The sequence below is a fragment of the Channa argus genome, chromosome 14 (assembly GCF_033026475.1).
Source record: "Channa argus isolate prfri chromosome 14, Channa argus male v1.0, whole genome shotgun sequence".
In the NCBI taxonomy this organism is placed as follows: Eukaryota; Metazoa; Chordata; class Actinopteri; order Anabantiformes; family Channidae; genus Channa; species Channa argus.
This window is the reverse complement of record NC_090210.1, coordinates 10,146,282-10,164,522: the sequence shown is the minus strand read 5'-3', so window position 1 is coordinate 10,164,522 and position 18,241 is coordinate 10,146,282. Positions and strand designations below refer to the sequence as shown.

General features: G+C 38.5%; 1 protein-coding gene across 1 annotated transcript; it reads right to left on the bottom strand.

The window, feature by feature from the left end:
- Positions 1–354: 354 nt before the first annotated feature.
- LOC137140626 (leucine rich adaptor protein 1-like) lies at positions 355–4,938 on the bottom strand. The gene is made up of 3 exons (XM_067529025.1): positions 3,213–4,938; positions 2,526–2,710; positions 355–2,326 (listed from the first exon to the last, which is right to left on the bottom strand). The coding sequence occupies exons 1-3, from the start codon at positions 3,426–3,428 to the stop codon at positions 1,774–1,776; spliced, it is 954 nt and encodes a 317-aa protein (XP_067385126.1). The 5' UTR covers positions 3,429–4,938; the 3' UTR covers positions 355–1,773.
- Positions 4,939–18,241: the final 13,303 nt, after the last annotated feature.

Here is an 18,241-nt window from a genome sequence, read left to right as displayed (position 1 = left end):
CCTTTACGGCCTGTCGGAAATACAAGGGAGTGTCGAATTGATGCAAAGATACACATACAAGAGATTTTGTGCTTATAAAATTACATAAACATAAAAGAATTTTTTTTTTTGGGGGGGGGGAGCAGTGCAAAATGTAATACACAGACCACATATTCCACCGATGATGCACGCTTCCAAATTAAAATAACAGTTAATATAAGAGAGAGAAAAACAGTGAATGCAACGCCGGCCTATAGCAAATGGGCTTCGACGGGAAGAGACTGAAAAGCATTAAATTACAAAGTTTAGTAAAGCTGACAGGATTAGGATTTGATTTACCATTTATTTTACTTATGCCAACAATTTAAGGATAAAGGCGGTATTTTTCTTATTTTTTGACAAATCCCTACACCAATAGTAAAATTACTGACACGTACTCACTGGGTAGCCAAAGTGCGATAAACATTTTCTTTTTTCTTTTTTACTTTCTAATGGTTGGTTGAGATAACTGATACACGTAGTTATGTTTTTTATGTTTGCATTCTCTGTTTGCAGACACATTTCTGTTTTTGGTAATGTTTTTAATTTTTTCCCAAAATGACCAACCCATTACACATCAATGGTGGTGGAAGTACACAAACTCAAAACTTAAGTAAAAGTATTTGCCTAAAAATAATACAGTCAAGTAGAAGTACTGCTTCAATTTCTGTACTTAAGGTGATGTGCAACAGTGCTCTGAATTTAATTCAATTTAAATATGTATTTAAAATCAAAATTTTACTTGAACATCAAAACTACAAGCACTCCATTCTGACAACAATTTACATTTTTATTGTACTGAATTTGAAGCTGTTGATAACATGAATCCACAAGTCCATTCTAGAAGAGTTTGACAAACTCCAAAAAGTAAAAGAAAATGGCAAAAAATACTTAATTAAAAGTATGACCAATTTTGAAACAAAAACCTCATCTTTGATAAAGTTACTACATTTTGTATAAAGAATCTTCATATGCAAACTAGTAACTAAAGCAGTAAAATAGATGGAGTAAAAATAGTGGAGTAAAAATACAATATTGTCTTCCACTTGGTGTGGAGTAAAAGTAGTCTAAAATTGAAATACTTCAGTACATGTACTGCAAATTTACACTTAAGTACAGTACTTGAGTAAATGTACTTATTTACTTAACACCTCTGCTACAGACGTTCATTCACACTTTTCTGCTGTTTTGGTTAAGATACAAAACAGAAGCACAAAACCCCCCCCAACTGTTCTTTGCCTTGTTTCTTAAAATATATTTTAGGCTCATGACTGCATAATAATTTGGCAGAACAATGGCATCATGTCCAAAATCCTAACTGTTTCTTGTTGGATTATAGCCAGCGTTATAAAATATTTTAACAGGGCAGGACATTAAGTGATGAAATAATCAGAGAAAATAGTTCATTACTGTAGTGGTTTTATCAATAGTTTTTTTTCTCTTATACAATTAAATGAAAAAGTTCTTAACCAATATTATTAATGAAATACTCAGTGTGTAGAACACATTTAAGTCAAATATCATTAACAAAAATACAATAATATTATTTTTTTCCGTGCTTGATACAGTATGTTGGAATATGAAAAAAAGATAGCGCTTATGAAAATAGATAATTAAACCGTATAACAAAATCAGGAAAGGACAGACTGAGGGGTCTAATAATGACATTCATATTTAAACCTCTATCTTTTCAAAGTGTATTTTACATCCCGGTTCAAACAGCTTGCAACCATTTAAATTGTGCTCACAGTAAGATCATAAAAATGTCACATCATCCTGTGAGTCCACCCAGCACCACTGAGCATCATAGCCCACCAGAAGCTTATCCATATCGGGTGTGCTCTGGTCATGTTGCACTTTACTGTTGTGATGAGCTTTGAAACTCTCCTTAGTGCGGTGCTCTGTCTGTGTCTCCCCTGACTGTTTAGAGAGGAAAAAAACAGTATCTACATTCAATTCTCTTCTTACCCTGCTAGATCTGAGCAGAGCTCTTCTGATGGTGTTGGCACCAGATCTACAGGCTTGTAATGGACCTGTATCTACGTCTGGCTGTTCTGACTTTTGTAAACTGGCACTAGTCAGTGCCCGAGCACGCTCGCTATGTGTGGAACAAATGACTTCTTCAACATTAGAGTTGGAGTGGCAAGGAAGTCTTGCTCCAGAAGATTTGGGCATCGTCACATTAATGTAGTTTTTGAAGTCTGAATCACCATCATATTTGTGTTGTGCTGGTGGATCTTCTGATTCCTCTCCAGTGGTTTCAGTCAAATCTTGAGGGCAGGTTGGACTCACTCTTTCAATGTGGGAGCTATAGCAGAAATCACAGAAGTCACATGTGAAGTATAGTATGAGCCCTAAAACTGAAAACTGAACAAAGGCTGCACTCAGACTGGTTTAGCTAAAAGCTTCTTTAGGTTTTTTGATAAAAGCTCAAAAGTAAACTTACTAATAATACTTCTGATGTGCTGTAAGTGATCCATTTAAGCAAAAGTAAATCGGGTAATTACCTGCAGGGAGAATTCCAGGGCCCAGACTCCTCCACAGTCACCAGGCTGCTCAGACTGCCTGTTAAACTACTACTTCGGCTGGCTAAGGCTCCACGGTTGTCCATTAGCCAATGCACAGCCTCAATACCTTCATGCACAGTCACCAGCTGGCACAGAATCCTCACATCAGCAGAACGCAGCCACCGCTGTATGCATGGAGTTAGATAAAACACAATGCAGGCTTATACGGGAACACAAATGAATGGATTTCACCAGCACTTAACCACATGGCCCTTTTGGTTCGAGGTCACCATGCCCCCACTAGTGAAGCCCCTGTTTGTATGCTCATTTGACTACAAGACAGAAGACATACAGAATACATAAGACAAAGAAACAGATGTGGGAGGGAAGAACACAGATGTTAGAGGAATCTAGGCAGGATGTGTAAAATGAATGGAGGTGAGGGACAGAGAAAACAGGTGAGGGGTGTGGTGGAGGGACAGGTGACAGGTGACAGGATCATAGTAAAACATGGCATCAGAACAAAGAGAGTGGTGATTGCTGAAACAAGTTGTGCAAGTTTTAGCAATGCCCAGCTATGAAGGTATGCACGGGTATGCTAAAGCACACTAACACAGCAAACTCTTTTTCCACAGTTCTTAATAGAATGAATCATTGCAGAGAAACTTTTATTTATTTGTTTTTTACCATCTCTCTTTTTAAGCAGCTGATTTTGTCAGAAATGCCATCGCTCCAGGCAGAAGGATGCTCGCTCCTGTCCACCACGTCAGACCCCCGAGCGCCGTCGCCGTCGCACTCAGCATCCCTTATGCAAACTAGGAGACTCTCCGGTGTCTTCCGGCCAACCTTATTTTCCAGCTCTTTCAGAGGTGGAAACGAATCCTTGAACATTGCCTCAGCCATCTCACTGTGCAGTCTTTTACTTATTTGTGAAGAGCTGGCGCGCAGTCACTTCACCTTTACAGCATCTTTAGAGAAAACACACTCATAAAACCTCCACAGGTATGGACTTGAGGGGGGGTTGCAAGTGTGAAAAAGCAAATCATCCGTCCTGCTGCCTGCTGTCACCATTCACAATGCCCAAGTATTATAGCCCAAACGTGATGCTGGAAAGTGGAAGCGCTCTTTGTGATGCTGTCAAACAATGGCGCGAGCTTCACACCAGCGATTAGCTCCTCCTGCGCGCATGTGCTGGTTCGATGTAAATAATGGGGCACTTTGCTTGTATTAAATCAGAGGAATTTGTACAGTAATCCAGTTATACTGCAACACTCAGTTGGACACAGTGTAGCTACTATAAAAAGGAAAATATATTTTGGGGGGAATTCTGATAAAGCATTTACTAAATGTAGCTGATGTATGTAATGTTAGACATATAAAACACACTTTTTAAACTATAATGTTAATGTGAAGATAATTTTAGTTTCTGTTAAATGAGTTAAATAAAGTATTCAAAAGGGGTTGTGAGTTCACAGAATGTTTGGACAAAACTGCAGACGCCAGACACAGTGAGAAATAATTAATTTCATATCTCATTTTTATTAATAAGTAAAATGTTATAACTATGAAGACTAAGTGCTCAGGTCTTTCTAAAGAGAGTGAGTGGATGAAAACAGGTCTGTCCAGCTGCACACAGTGCACTAGACACAGAAACAGGCCACATAAACAGCTAGGAAGCTAAATTGTGGCACAAACCTAAATACATGATTTATTTTTATTCATATTTCCCCACATGAAAGTTATTCAAAATCAGGTCAACAAACAGGTTTTCTGCCTTAACATTTACATTTAGTCATTTAGCAGACCCTTTATCCAAAGTGACTTACAAGTGAGGTACAAGGCAAGCAGAAATCTGTTTGTTATGGGAAAAACCAACTTCATTGTTTGAGTGCAAGAAAGCACATCGTTGAGTCACTGATGGCATGAGGAAAGGCAAAGCAGTCTGCAGTGACAGCAGCAATCAATTTAACATGTTGTCCTACAACTTGTTTTCCCACTGGTGACAGTAGAGGGAGACAAACACTGCCACACCCATCACAGAGCTGTGAAAAGCAGCCAGATAGATCTGTCTGACAATCAATAGAAACCATTGCATTGTTGTTTGTTTTTGGTGATGAATAAATAGGAGAAAATGTGTTTTAGAGGCACACAAAAAATATGTGTATGTAATTGTACCAGGTCGGTCACCTCACCTTCCTCTGTGAGTTACTCCACAGTTTAAAGGCTCATGAAATCCATTCACCTTTACGCTAAAATCTCAACAATGCAACAGAATCCCATGGCTGATTTGACGGAAGCTGCTCTGTGGCCATCAGTGTAAAACTGTAGCTATAGTGGGCTTTTACCAGGTGGAGAATCAATAAATAAGAGGAAGATATTCAGACAGTAATAATAAGACAGACAGACAGTAAGTGGTTGAAATGCTTTCCCTAGAAAATGTAAAAATATATTCTTATTGCTTGTGCAATTTTTTAAAACTTGCTTAATAAAATAAAAGTCTGTATCTCAGGGTAGAGTTACCTCTTGTTAGTTTGTGTGTTTTCCTCATTTGTATACCTTCAGAGAGATTGAAATTTGTTGAAGATAATAAATCTTTTAATGAACAGTTGCTGGACAGTTGCAACGACCAACAATGCTCTTATGGATTGTTCTCTGAAATGATACTAGCCCCTCCTCATTAGCTCTGTTGCAGGACACAGCATGAAAGTACTTGTGAAAAAAGGGGACATCTACTGAACCTGCCACACTGACTTTTAGTCATACTGTACCTTAGTGCTTCTTAATAGTTTCCTGCGAAAAGGCCTGCAGATGGCAGCAGACAATCAACCTTTGTGAACACTCAGGCATTTGAAAACATTTGGAAAGGCTGAAAAATCCGGCTAGATTTGTGCACCTTTAGGATTAGATTATTTATGACTCTATTCTCAAGAGCGCTGATAAAATTTCACCAATGAGGCCATAACACATAGCAACCCTGAAAACAGAGCCTAAGTCAACACTCTGAGGTCGTCTCATCCCCTTAAGAATCCTCAATAATATGCTTTTTTTGTAATTTTATAGCAGTTGTAGCCATTAATTGATAAAATATCATGACAAATATGGTCACCTGCTGTGAACACATTCCATGATTTCATCAGCAGAGTATAATTCTGAAAGCAAATTTGTCATACTTGACATAATATTCTTGTAATTTCCTGGTAATGAAAAAGAGATTGGGAAGTTGGAATGAGGAATGAATAAAAAATGAGATTACCTTACACCCAGTGGGGGCTTTAAAATGTTACCCACGTTTAGGTATGTGTTTTTAGGGCTGCTAAAAGTGACCCCTGATTCAGCATTACATAAAGTAAAGGGCAATCATAAACATGTTACACACAGAAAGAATTATATTTTTTATGAGTCAGGGCCTCCGACTTCCAGTTTTAGGGAAATCATAAAGTTAAACAAACTTTAAAATATGGTCAAAATGTGGGCATCATGCAAAGGCCGGCATTATGCTCAGATACAATTTTACGGCATCTGTGCAATTAAGTTTGATTTACCATGAATCATATAGAGGATGTGAGGTTTATTGGTAGAGTTGCCTTAAGTTTTTTCCAGGCCACCTGAAACAGACATTAAACAACATTTACTGATGTGGACTGAATCAATACTTAATCCTCTCTAGTCCTCTCTTAATCTTAAGAGAGGACTAGATATTTTAACATCCTCAGGGTGTAGCTTAATTTCCCCGTGAACTAGCGTGCAGCCTGGCATGCGTTTTTGGATGCACTGAGTCAAGGATCGCTAAAACAGCATAACAAATGAGGCCACTGGGGCAGGAACGCCTCCACATGGTTCATAAAGGGTCCTCACACACAAAGCCAATAGGAGGCGGGAAGGAGGGTGTGTGTGTGTGCGTGCGTGTGTGTGTGTTGGGGGGCTGCTGAACTAGATTTATAAAGCACATTGAGGTCAGAAAACAATCAGGCATTTGCTCACGTTTCCCAAGAAAAATAAGCTTTCACGTGTGGAAATCTGCACATGTCAAGTGTACAGGATTTAAGAAATCTGGGAACATGTTTCCCCAGTGTTCCAGTGGAGCTGTTTATACCTGCGTGCACAGACCAATTTAAAGGAAAAAATAGTTCAACATTTGGCCAAGAGTTAGGTGAGAAGATTGATAGAAGCTTCAAGCCTGCATGCTTATGCTAAATGTGCAGCTTCCTTCACTATCATTCAAACTTAGCAATTAACACAAAGACTGGAAACAGGAAGAACCAGTGTCACGGTTGAAATGTAAAAAAATCTACTGACAAACAAAACTATTGTTACAATGAATATGATTTATGCTGTTGTTTTTTTTCTGTACAAAAGCTAAAACAAATTGTAAAAAGGTTAAAGGGTAAATCATGTAGAATCAGGCTGCTCTGTGCATCTGTTTCCATTTAGGAACATACATAGTTTCAATGAAGCTGGGAAATTAATGGATCTCATGTGTGTGGAGAGGCCCCTTTACATTCTATAAATGTGTTTATTTAAAGCATTACATACAACAGACATCTTTGAAACGAGATGACACACAGATAGGGTATTTACAGTGAGTGAATAACATAGCGGGAATTTCTGCTTAAGGCTTGCAACTTCCTAAGTGGATATTGTAACATGAGATTACAAAACAGAGAATACGCTAAAACAAGCTCGTGCACAGAGAGATAGCCCAAGCTCTCTGATGGTTCGCTCATCAATGGATTTCTTCTGCATCAATCTTTGTTGGTTAAACAAATGGCAGCGGCACCAAGAGCTTGTGCTGTGGCTGATCTGGTGCTTGATAGGAAAGCCTGTGTCAGAGGCCACAGGGGCCACTGGATTCTAAGCACATTAACATTCCTGAATAAATAACTGCAGGGAATGTTATTGTGGAGATTAAACATCGCCTGGGCTTAGGAGGAGCTTAAGAACCCTCTGCCAAAAAGAAGAGACTTATAAACTTTTAGAATCCTTGCATTTCCCTAAAAAATAAATAAATAAACAAACTAACACTTACAATTGTAGGCTATGCACCACATAAAAAGTCCTGGTTTATTGTCCTGGTACAGACTTATTTCTTTTCTTTTATTTAGATATTTCATCTTTATCTTGAAATCCCTTATTTTACGCCTGCGCAATTTGATCAAATCATACATTGTTATTTTTGTATATAGTTTTTATCAATTTCCATGAAAGCAATATCTTCAACTCTGGGATCTTTACTGTACCATGGGGGTCCCATTTTCCACATGTTTTTCTATGGACCTGTTCTGTAATACTAGACTTTCAGGAGGACGTGTTGGGGTGATCAGGCTAAAAATTGTAAGAGACTTTCAAAATGCATTTGATGCTCATTTAGGTGATTTTACCAGTTTTTTTCTGTACTACTTTTAATGTAGTGTATATTATACTGAATTTGAATTATTAGACACATAACATTTTATTCTTTCTTACATATTAAACCACATAATTTTTTGACCTGGAGCCTTTGCTGCTCACATATGTTACATTGCTTTATTACACATCAGATGTCTCCATTCTCCTATTTTGGATCCTGTAAATTGGAATATGTTGTCCTCAGTTTGCATTGGTGCCCTGTATAATCCATAGAAAATATTTGCAGGTGCTTAGGGTTTTAATTAATCTTATAAGAATATATGCTCTGTTTTTAGTTTATTATGTACATGTAGTTGAACTTACTGTGACATGCAGATCGAATTGTAGCACATAATATTAGCAGTTAAACAGGGTCCATGGTTAATAAAATACACCATACATTCTCTCATTTCTCTTCTCCTCAATATAAAAATTTTATAGCTGTTTTTAAATCTTTCCTGGGTTCCCAGCTATTGAACAGCATTATATAATTTAGTGGTCACCCTTTAGACACAAAGGAACCATATGTTTTAATTGTTACCTGTGCTGGTCTCTAGTCTAATATTAGGATATTTAGGGTCAGTGGATGCAGGATACAGAACCTTGACACTGTAGCAACGTTTAACCACTTTAGTGATTTATTTGTCAGATCTCTTTTCCACCTTTGTTTCTTTTCCAGCCCGAGCAACGACATCCCAAATCTATCAACAGGCTTTCTAAAATTTATAACCACAAACAACATGTGAGTCCACATTACACTGACACATTAAAGTCATCATTCATATCTACCATTACACACACTACATATATGTACTCAGAATGTACAACAGCTGAAATATTGCAGATCACAATTTTGACACCATAATGTAAATAATGTAAATTATTTAATCATTGGTGAAATGACTTGTGCAGGGAGTGAAACATTATGCTTAATGTATGGTTGTGTTTGTGTCCACCTGACAAATATGTGTTAAAGGTTCACAGACAGTTTAGCCTTGTGTTTTGCTCCTTCCCAACATCTGAGGAAAGTATCTACAGGGGGTCTTTAGCAAAACAATGAGAGCTGAATGAAAACAGTAAAGTTGCTGGGCCATAAAATCAACACAATGAGCTGAACAAGTTTTAAGTGTTGAAGGGAGCAGAGGGAAAAAAGCGTGGCTGGCTGATAATTCTCTGAGGCTTTATCACTGCAAGTGCCCTCTTTCACATTAAACATATCCATTTGACATATTGCCAGGATAAAAAAATATTGATTATTGCAGCTTTGAACACAATGGATAACTAAGACCAATACACGTGTAACCTTATGTGAGCATCCAATGAGCAGCTTCATATCAAGGGCATACCTCACCACTTTTATTCACATATCATCATAGTAATGTAAGTCAACACCCAGTACTTTTACTGTGTAAAAATATGCTGCCAGGTCAGCGTTTAAAGTTTACATTTTCCACTACAACATAAACCCAACCAACCAGTCTCACTGTTCGCAGTTCTTCAGTCTTACACTTTGGATTTCTAATTCTCCTCTAATCATCATTAAATGACCTGTTAAACAGCACACAAGTGTGAATGCAACACACTAACCCCACCACCCCCTGCCATTTAATATCTGTATTGCTGCTTGTAAAATCTGTCATCGCCAAATCCTTCACGTACGCTCCCCTTCGTTCACTCTGTGCATGTTAGAAAAGTTTCAGGAGGAGGCAGGACTCACTGACAGGATTCTTTTGGATGAGCCTGTAGCTCTGTTACAGTGCAGCCTGGAGCTTGTGAGATAGGAGATTGTAAGTCCACCCTTTTCCTCCCCTGGTGAATCACACATTCCTTATGTTGGAGGTCAGCACTGAGGGAGGACTGAAGCTCTAGACACATTGATGGCTGTATGAAATATAGCTGTATTCTTTTGGATGATTTATCTTTTTAAGTCAGTAGGACCTTCTGTAAAGGGTCTTTCTTCAGAGATGTATGTTCTTTGCCGGAAAAGTCCAACCAACCGCCTGTTTAATGACATGAGAAAGAAAGGGAACAAGGTCAAGAGCCTCTGGCCAGGTGCTAAATGCGTGTGATGCGTGAATGAGTGTGGCAACAAAGATTTAAGTTAATCACTCAAAGAAGGTTGTACCCTGTCCATCCTTTGGTCCGTTTTTCTGTTCGTCTCACTTTCCCCTTCTGTCTTTACTCTCGTTACTACCTGAAAACACTTGTGGTCTTATAAAATGGGTTCTGGGATTTTATACACTGTACATAAGAATCATTTCGTTAGACATAGTAAACTCTTTTTATCTCAATTGCCTCATCCAAACCCTTGTCTCAATACTGACTTGTTGCCTCACAGCTGATTTTAAACAGCATGACCAACCTCCATCTGCCTCCTCCTGTCAGATACATGTGGCATCGGAAGATAAAGAACCTCGCAGGGGAGATGTTGCTGTGCTATCAGCAAATGGTTGTCGGTGCCAGGTCAGCATATGGAGAGCATCAGAGCACGCTGCTTGCTATGTTTGATGAGGTCAATGTTTGTGTTCCTTCAGCACTATATTCTTCTTGGCCCCTTTCCCATGGGGCTATTTCAGACACATATGGAGGTAATTTGTTCAAATTCTTCAGCATGAAATAAAAGCAGAGAAGAGGGCCTTGGGATCTCAGGGTTGAAAATCCGTTTGAGAGATTGGGACTAGTTGGGGGTGTATGTGATTGGGGGGTGGCTTTTAAGAAATCTACTGCCCTGCATTTAGAGATTTTATAGAAGTTGATACATGACTGACATCAAATTGAAAACAGCCAAAAAAGCCTCACCATAAAAAAGCTTCTATTGCCCATTACTCACCAGCATGCCTGGTCTCTGACTGATCACCATCACGGGGGGGACAGACCTCTGAATGTCACTCAATGTCACCACTTCAGTGTGGTTATTATAACATGGATGGAAGTGAAAATTCAAGTGAAAAGTGAAAACAAGTGAAAAGGCCATGACAAAACTCTAGGAGCTGAATGAAAACAGCTGAATGTGGACATTTATCGTTTTTCTTTTTCATTTAGTGATTAGTTTTTGGAATCATGTGTTTGAATTTCACCTAAGGATTGTACCAGAGGAAATCTTATTGAACATCCAGAATGAAATGAAAAACTACAGAGTTTTGATTATGGAGGGGCATAAAAGTTCTGTTTTAACCCAGGATAGAACTACAAAATGTTGAAAAGTGAAATCACCTTTGGACCTGAGGAGTGGGATTGTATAGCAATCAGCATTTTGCATTATGTAACAGCATATTATGGAAGGAGAAAATAGTCCACAGATTGCTTTCAAAATCTTTTAATCTTAAAATATTACCTAATGCTGGTGATTGAAGAGAATCATACTTAGACCTTATGGCAGTCAGTGAAAGATACTACAGTGAAGGAGGAACGCATTTGTCTGATGACTCTGCATCCATCAAGCCAGCACTTCAAGAGACTTCCTTCACGAGTTGGACGGCTGAAATGTTAATGTTGATCTGGAAAACCTCCTTGAAAGAGTTACACTGTTGACAGAAGGTTATACCACTGCAGGCCAGTCCCTAATCAGACGTCACCCATTGTGTACGTTAAAATGTTTAAAGCTCAAACTCCCCGTGAGAGCAGCTCTGTCTTTATATCTGCTGTAAGAAAAGTTGTGATTGTAGACATTTGGCCTCCCCCATGATGTTTACATTCTGCAGGCACGTTGGAGGATGAAGAGGGAAAGAGAGAAAGAATTACTTACTGCTGTAGTAATGCAACCTAAAGCCATAACACGAGCATGTTATGGCTAACATTGGGGGTTTTTCAAGGGGGTTCGTGTGTTGAATGTGGATGAATAAAGAGCAGGTTAGGGAAGCTTACATTACAACATTTTTAAGGCCTCGCGTCATTGCCTTGTTTTTGTTTTCAGTCCTTCAACAAAAGTGATGAATGTTTGTGTAAATATCCAGTGTAGAGAAATTAAAGATACGATGCCTCTCAGTGCGTGTTTCAGCCTGGACTGATATGAATCCAGTAAAGAACTGCCAGAAACTCCAAGAGCTTGGGACAGATCAAAAGCTGGGCTCTCCTGAGGAGCCAGCCATCATCATGGTGTTCTGTGAATAAGAACAACATGCCCAGTGGAGCTGTAATGAGGTCATTTATTAGCCAGGGCATTTAAAGGGTGTTTGCTTCCTCCCAGCATCCCTTTGTGACTACTGCCAATAATGTCATGTGGTGTCAGACTCTGACAGGCTTCAGGTTGATTGAATGAGCAGACAGGGCAAACCTTCTGATGTACAGACTTCAGAAGAAGCAGATCAGATTGTTTTCCTCCAATTTTAACTTATCAAATGCTTTTCAAAAACAACAAGTTGTTTCTTTAATAGATAAAACACATACTTCACAAACAGCTGACAGATCATAAGTAGAACTCAAAGATGAACTTTTAACAGAGAGTAAGCTCCCAAAATCAAAAAATCAACACCAGCACCCTGTAAATATACGCCAATTATGCCCCAAAAAGGGCTTGAACAACACAGAGACCTGCTTACAATGCACCTCAGGTAGCACAGATGATTACTTCCACACCACTTGGGCCTACAACCCAGTGCCTTATTTCTGGGTAGCGGTGACAGAGACACTCTCCGCTATCCTGAGCTGCAGAATGCCCACATCTTCATTCATATGTTTACTTGGAAACATCTCAGAAGTTGATCATCATCAAGTTAAATATAAAAACCCAGTACTCATCTCTAACAATCACCAAGAAAATTATTCTTCAAAACTGGAAATCTCACATATCATGTCACTAGACAAATCTTCTCACAGAAAACATAACCTTAAAGAAAACATCAGCTACATACAAAAACGATACAGCAAACGTCGATGAAGCTTGGAACCCATTTCTAGAACATTTCAACTTAAACAAAATGCCTGGGACTGAGGCCACGCACATCTCCCCCCCCCCCCCCCCTCTCTGCCCCTCAATTTACTGTTAATTATATGTTGTTATTAATAATTAATTAAATTAATGATATTCATATATGTGAAGGCATGGATCACGTTAATGATTTCTTACAATAAATTTCAAATGTGATTTAAAAAAGAATAGCAAGAAAAAAATTAAATGCAACTCATTGGTAAGTGGCGCTATGGTGACCTAAGAACAGGCCTGCGGGCTACCAAAGAAACAGAGAGTAAACATTTTAGTATGTTTGTATGATGTTTTAATTAATTGAAAGATTTGCCACTCACAACAAGCTTAGGGGTTGGTGTTGTCTTTGTGTAGGCGGTACACAAGAAAGCGTTTACAGTAACTGATGACTTTAGAGTGACCACAACATTGGTACGGTGTCGTGAGAAGAATTTGCAACTCACGTTGGGTAATTACTTCAGTAATACGGGTTAAGCTGTGGTGGAGAAACACTACGTTTTTTTGCCCCCAAACCATGTTAGAAGGATTCTTTTATTACAATGTTAAGCACTGCTGATCATGAAAGCCTCTTTGAATTGCAATGAGGAAAATGTGTTCAGCAGAATAAAGTGAAAAAACAAAACATAAACTTTGCCGTTTCCTTATCTGCTTAACGCTAAAAATACACCCAGTGTGCAACTTTTATCACTTTCAATTACAGCTGATGATATTTAGGAAAATCATGCAGCAATGATTGTTTAATGTTTTTTTTTTCGATTTGTAAAATCCAGCGTTGTTTTGTTTTGTGATTTTGTGTGTAATCTTTCTGAGGTATTGCGACTAATGGTATTGATAACTAATTATAGTATGAAATCAGTATGTACGAGATGTGTTGTCACTGGGAGGGATTCATTAACCTCACCTCGAACCATCATGGAACTTTCCTATTGATGGTCAGTGAAATAGAAAGGTGCGCAAATGACTATTTAGAAATGTTTTTACCTGATGAACATTCAAATCGGATGAAAATGTTGTCATGACGGATTAGAACTGAAATTAAAGCAACTGTTCGGTAGCATCTTTGCTTTTTTATTAAGCTCAGACCCTCTTATGGGGCAGCTGTTGTTTAGAAGGTAAGAGGTAGAAGTTGTCCACTAATCCCGAGGTTCCTGGTTAGATCCTCAGCTCCTCCTGGGATGTGTCGAAGTGTTCTTGAGCAAGACACTGAACCTCAACTTAGTTGCTTCCAGTAGGTGCAGTCCAGCTGCATACCACCTCCCCCATCGGTGTGTGAGTGTTTGGGTAAGGTTAGGTAAAAAAGTGATATATATATTAGTGCAGATCATTTACCATTTGCAGAATCCATGTTAGGTTTAGAGAGTAGAAGCAGAGACCTTTAAAATTATTCTCACAGGATTTCAATATCTACCTAAAGAAACATACATATGGATTACTGAATGAGCCTGCCAGGCAAAGGAAGGCCCAAAGGTCAAAGGGCCAATGGGCCAGAGCATCTGTCGTTACTGCTAATTATTCTTGGATCAAAAAACCCAGTGAAAAACAAAATGTCCACAAAAATAGAAAATGTTGACTTCAAAATGACAAACAGCGACTTAAAACTACGCACAGAAAAAAGATGCACAGAATGACCAAAACAGACACAAAACCTAAAAAACAGAAACAAAATGATCAAAAACATGTAGTAAATGTTTAAAAATTGGCATAAAATGACTAAGAACACACATCAAACGACCAAAAATGCACAAAAGTTAAAAAATCTCAGACAAGGTTTCCAAAACAAATGTAAGATAGAGATAGATAGACGGGCAATTCTAAGTTGTTTTGGATAAAAGTGTCAACCAAATGACTAAAAAAACAGGAAAAAACAAATGGTGGCAGGGCTTCTCATGTCTTTGTCTATGGGCCTATTTTCTCTTAATCCATCTATGCATGTTCCCACTTAACACACTGGAAATTATTATTATTGTTATTTTGTCCTCGTTATTACAACATTACACAAAGCAGTTGCTACACAAAATAGTGTCACTCCTGGGATAGTATTAACATAATATGGTGCACACAACAGTGTGTTCAGCATGTTTACATAGTTCACGGGTTAAAGCGTAGGTTACAGGGATTCGTTTTTTCTGTTTTTAGGATGATGCTAAATTACATGTGACAGGATCACAAAAATTATTACAAATAATCCTGAGGTGGGCATGTTTGTGTGATTTAATGATAGGTAGTCCATTAAAAATAGTTGCATAATAAAAATGTTTTAACCTCCATGCAAATTAGATGTGTTGGCCCTTTTAGCTATTTCAGCTAACAAAATTAACAAGTGGTTCTTAAAGAGTCAACACAAAATGCAACTTTTAATGACTACTGCAGTCTCAAAATTATTCAACCCGCTCATGGCAAACGTCTTCAGTACTCAGTCGAGCACTCTTTTGCAGTTATGACCTGCTGCAACCGTGATGCACAACCAGATACGGGCTTCTGGCAGCTTTCTGAAGAATCTTAGCCCACTCATTATGGACAATGGCCCTCCATATCACTTATATTATATATTATATATTCTTGAGTTTATGTGCTGCAACCTCCTTCTTCAAATCCCGCCCAAGATTTTCTATTGTGTTTAATTTATGAGACTGGGACATCCACTCTAGAATCTTCCAGGACTTCTTTTGTAACCAAGCCTTGGTGGTCTTTGGGATCATTGTCCTGTTGGAAAACCCAATGACACCTAAGCTTAAGCCTGACATTTTCTCCTGGGATGTTCTGAAATGCATGTTGCCTTTCACACGCTGCGGATTCCCAGTGCCAGACGGAGGAAAGGAGCCCCAGAGCATGAGCTGCCACCATGCTGCACTGTAGTGCAGTTTTTGAGTTTTGGAAAACAAAAAAAAAAAACACTTCTATTTGTTACTGTGTACCGTCCTCCAATCCTTTATTCTGAGTAAAGTTATTATAGTGGATGACTTTAACATTCATGTAGATGTTTAGTGTAACTGCCTCAACACTGCATTTAATTCTTTATTAGATTTAATAGTTTTTTCCCAAAATGTAAATAAACCCACTAACTGTTTTAATCACGACCTGGACCTTGTCCTTAGATACAGGCTTGAAATTGATAATTTAACTGTATGTCCTCATAATTCCTTTTTGTCTGACCATTTTCTAGTAACATTTGAATTTACAACAATGGACTATATAGCTGTTTCCAAAGAATTCCACTGAAATTCATCTGAAAATGCTGTGAATAAATTTAAGGAAATTATTTCTTCATCATTTCCCCTACCATGTATTAATACAATGGTGAGTAGCCACCTTTATTTTACTCCTGTACATGTTGATTATCTTGTTTGTGAAAACAAAAATGAAAGAGAACAAAGAGTAGGAGAGGTGACTGGTGCGGAGCAGGAAGTAGCAAAGATTAGCAGGAGTGAAGAGCGGAGGGAGTTGGTATGGAAGTGTCTAGGAGACGTGGCAGTAGAGTTTCTGACTAGTTTAGATGCAGCAAGACTGAATACATGTGTGTGAATGAGAGGGACCCAATTGGAACGATGATGGTGCAGGACTTTAAGTACTTAGTGTCAACGGTTCAGGGCAACAGAGACTGTGGAAAAGAGGTGAAGGGACGTGTGCGAGCAGGTTGGAACGGATGGAGAAAAGTGTCAGGTGTGTTGTGTGATAAAAGCGTATCAGCGAGAATGAAAGGAAAGGTTTTCAAGACGGTGGTGAGAGCAGCGATGTTGTTCGGCTTAGAGACAGTGGTACTGAAGAAAAGACAGGAGGCAGAGCTGGAGGTAGCAGAACTTAAGATGTTGAGCTTCTCTTTGGGAGTGACGAGGATGGACAGGATCAGGATTGAGGACATCAGAGGGACAGCTCATGTTGGAGATAAAGCCAGAGAGGCCAAATTGAGGTGATTTGGAGATGGAGATGTTCAGAGGAGAGACTCTGAATATATTGGTGGAAGGATGCTGAGGTTGGAGCTGCCAGGCAGGAGGTCTAGAAGAAGACCAAAGAGGAGATTTATGGATGTAGTGAGGGAGGACATGAAGTTAGTTGGTGTGAGAGTAGAGGATGCAGAGGACAGGGTTAGATGGAGGTAGATGATTAGCTGTGGCGACTCCTGAAAGGGAACAACCGAAAATAAAAGAAGACGCTATATTTCTAACATGCAGTCAGATATGACACTCAGTGAAACGAAAGTTCAGGTTTTGATGTGATCTATCTCAAGCACACCTGGTACAACTAATGACGACCTTGATTAGTGGCATCAGAGACAATACCAGATTTGCAGATGTGTGCAGAATAATTTGAAACTTCATTAATAATTTTAAAAGTTTCATTTTGTGCTAACTTTGGAGGAACAACTTGTAACATTAGTTGTGTTGAGGCGTTAAAATTGTTGTTGTACAAAAAGCTAAAAGTTTGTAAATTTGGCCAAAACCCCTAATTTTTAATTGGGGTTGAATAATGTAGAACGCAACTGCATATAACCTCTGAAAGCTAGAGGAAAAGTGATTATGTGTACAAAAATCCAAGCAGTTGCTGAAATATTTCAAAGCATAAGTGTTTCTCCACTTGCATGGATATGTGAAGTAAATATACAACAATTCAAGCAGAAACTGTCTGCCTTGTGGTGTACAGTACTAAAGTCAATAGTTTTAATCTTTTAGGGACCATAAATTAATTTTCTAGCAGCTAATTCAGCAGTTGGTGTTGGAAGTGATGGACTGAATGATGAACATTTTGTAGAACTTGATACTGTGGAGAAACAAAACAAAAACTAAAACCCACCCAAAACCACATACATTCTTTAGGGTGCAGTCTTACGCCCAATTAAGACATTGGACGTAGACATAACATAAGACTGCTGCTAAGCAATAGTACCACCCTTGGAATGGTAATAAAAACAAAACATATTTTGTGGTTTAATAAACTAAGCAACCCTAAAACTGGGCAACGTGCCTGTTCTACATCCAAATCAATCAGTTTAAGTTAGAATGTGAACACATTGGATGAAAACACAGCTCATAATATGCTGCCACAATAATACAACTTGTAAATGGTCTGTATAAACAGTATATGATTTATACAGCTTTTGTTTTTTTTAGTGTCCTTTGGTAAAGGACACTAAAGGCAAAGTATACATTTTTTAAGCATTCTTATATGAAAAAATACTTTGCCACACTTTTGCACAGTTTCTGTATTGAGCATATATTATTCCAGAGGGCCATTGGGGAGAGGGGTTAAAGCCTGGAATGTACACCATTTCCCTCCAGGAAGTAGAGCATGGAAGCTCGCCCCACGCCCAAGTCTCTCCACATGCACAGTTGGCCGGCCACTGATTTATAGTACAAAATTACTATAAATGTATGGAGAAAACAGGTAAAAAAAAAAGAACAAGAAAAAAAAAATC

Excerpts from the sequence above, each read along its gene's own strand:
- LOC137140626 (XM_067529025.1), bottom strand. The coding sequence starts at position 3,428 with ATGGCTGAGGCAATGTTCAAGGATTCGTTTCCACCTCTGAAAGAGCTG. Across the intron at positions 2,711-3,212 it reads GCTGCTTAAAAAGAGAGATG|CGGTGGCTGCGTTCTGCTGA; the intron begins GTAAAAAACAAA and ends CCATGCATACAG. Across the intron at positions 2,327-2,525 it reads CCCTGGAATTCTCCCTGCAG|CTCCCACATTGAAAGAGTGA; the intron begins GTAATTACCCGA and ends TTTCTGCTATAG.